This window comes from Belonocnema kinseyi, chromosome 1, assembly GCF_010883055.1.
Source record: "Belonocnema kinseyi isolate 2016_QV_RU_SX_M_011 chromosome 1, B_treatae_v1, whole genome shotgun sequence".
NCBI lineage: Eukaryota > Metazoa > Arthropoda > Insecta > Hymenoptera > Cynipidae > Belonocnema > Belonocnema kinseyi.
The window spans coordinates 107,888,084-107,889,289 of NC_046657.1; the positions used below are offsets into that span (position 1 = coordinate 107,888,084).

Consider the following 1,206-nt stretch of genomic DNA (forward strand, 5'->3'; position numbering starts at 1 on the left):
ATTTCGATATGAATCAGTGCAGTAAGTTCACTTCGTGCGTCCTGATACACCAGAATCTATCAGTGTACCATTAGCAACGACCGGTGACTTTTCGGACTGTGTCCAATGACCAGGTATGTGTTCGATGGAGTGTTTTCTCTACTACGGTACGAGACAATATGAATGTGACGGTGCGAAAGAAAAATGGCCTACTTAAAAGCCATATGGTGGGTAAGGCGCTTCAATCGACGCAGTCTGAAGTAGGGACGATGGTCTCTCCACTCCTTTCTATGCTGCTTTGGTGCGCCGAATCCTTGCCAGAGTCCGTAAAAGGCGAATTTTAAAATTTTTTGGCTGAGAGAGTAGGAGCCGGAGCTCCAGTTTACTTGGCAGCTGTCATGGAATATTTGGCCGCCGAAGTTTTGGAATTGGCTGGAAATGCTGCCCGTGACAACAAAAAGACGAGAATCATCCCTCGTCATTTGCAATTGGCTATCAGAAACAATGAGGAATTAAACAAACTTCTTTCTGGAGTCACCATTGCACAAGGTGGTGTCCTGCCCAACATTCAGGCTGTTCTTTTACCCAAGAAGACCGAAAAGAAAGCATAAGTTTGAGATCATAATATACAATCGACCCTTTTTAGGGACACCAAATATTTTAACGAAGGAATAGATTCTCGTTCTACTACATTTTTTTCAAGCAATTTAAATACATAATCGTCAGGGGTCAACTCCGCCGCGCTATAAAAATCTCGTCTACTGGAAGTGATTACATACCACAGGTGCAGCGCAACCCAAGATCGCTCGACCTTTTTGATGATCTACCAGTTTTTTTTCGACGGGAAACTGAGATAAAATTTATGACCCCATACAAAAAAAATCTCAGTTGGAAGGGCTCGGTTCTCAAAGTTGAACCTGGGAGGACCTTTTTTTCCGGTATAACTTAGCGGAACTTGTAATAAAGGGATTTGGTTTAAAGTATTAAAAAATTTTAACTAATTGCGAATAGTTGTTTCTAAATGTATTTTTGCAACATTAATAATGCAAATCTTGTATTAAATTTTATCATTACAAATTCAAAGCTAATTAAACCGTTCAAAATGGAATTATAAAAACATTTTACTTTTAAATAAAAAATTAAGAACGTTACAAATTGAAATATTTGTGAATGAGAATTATGAAAATTGTATCATTAAAGATTCGAAGATAATATTATTGCATGCAA

At 38.1% G+C, this 1,206-nt stretch overlaps 1 protein-coding gene across 1 annotated transcript in view; it reads left to right on the forward strand.

The window, feature by feature from the left end:
* Positions 1–590, forward strand: part of LOC117179471 (histone H2A.J-like) — a 24,700-nt gene extending 24,110 nt beyond the window's left edge. The window contains exon 4 of the mRNA XM_033371326.1: positions 339–590. Coding sequence (XP_033227217.1) covers positions 339–590 — 252 coding nt within the window. The remainder of the gene's footprint in view (positions 1–338) is intronic.
* The last annotated feature ends 616 nt before the right edge of the window (positions 591–1,206 follow it).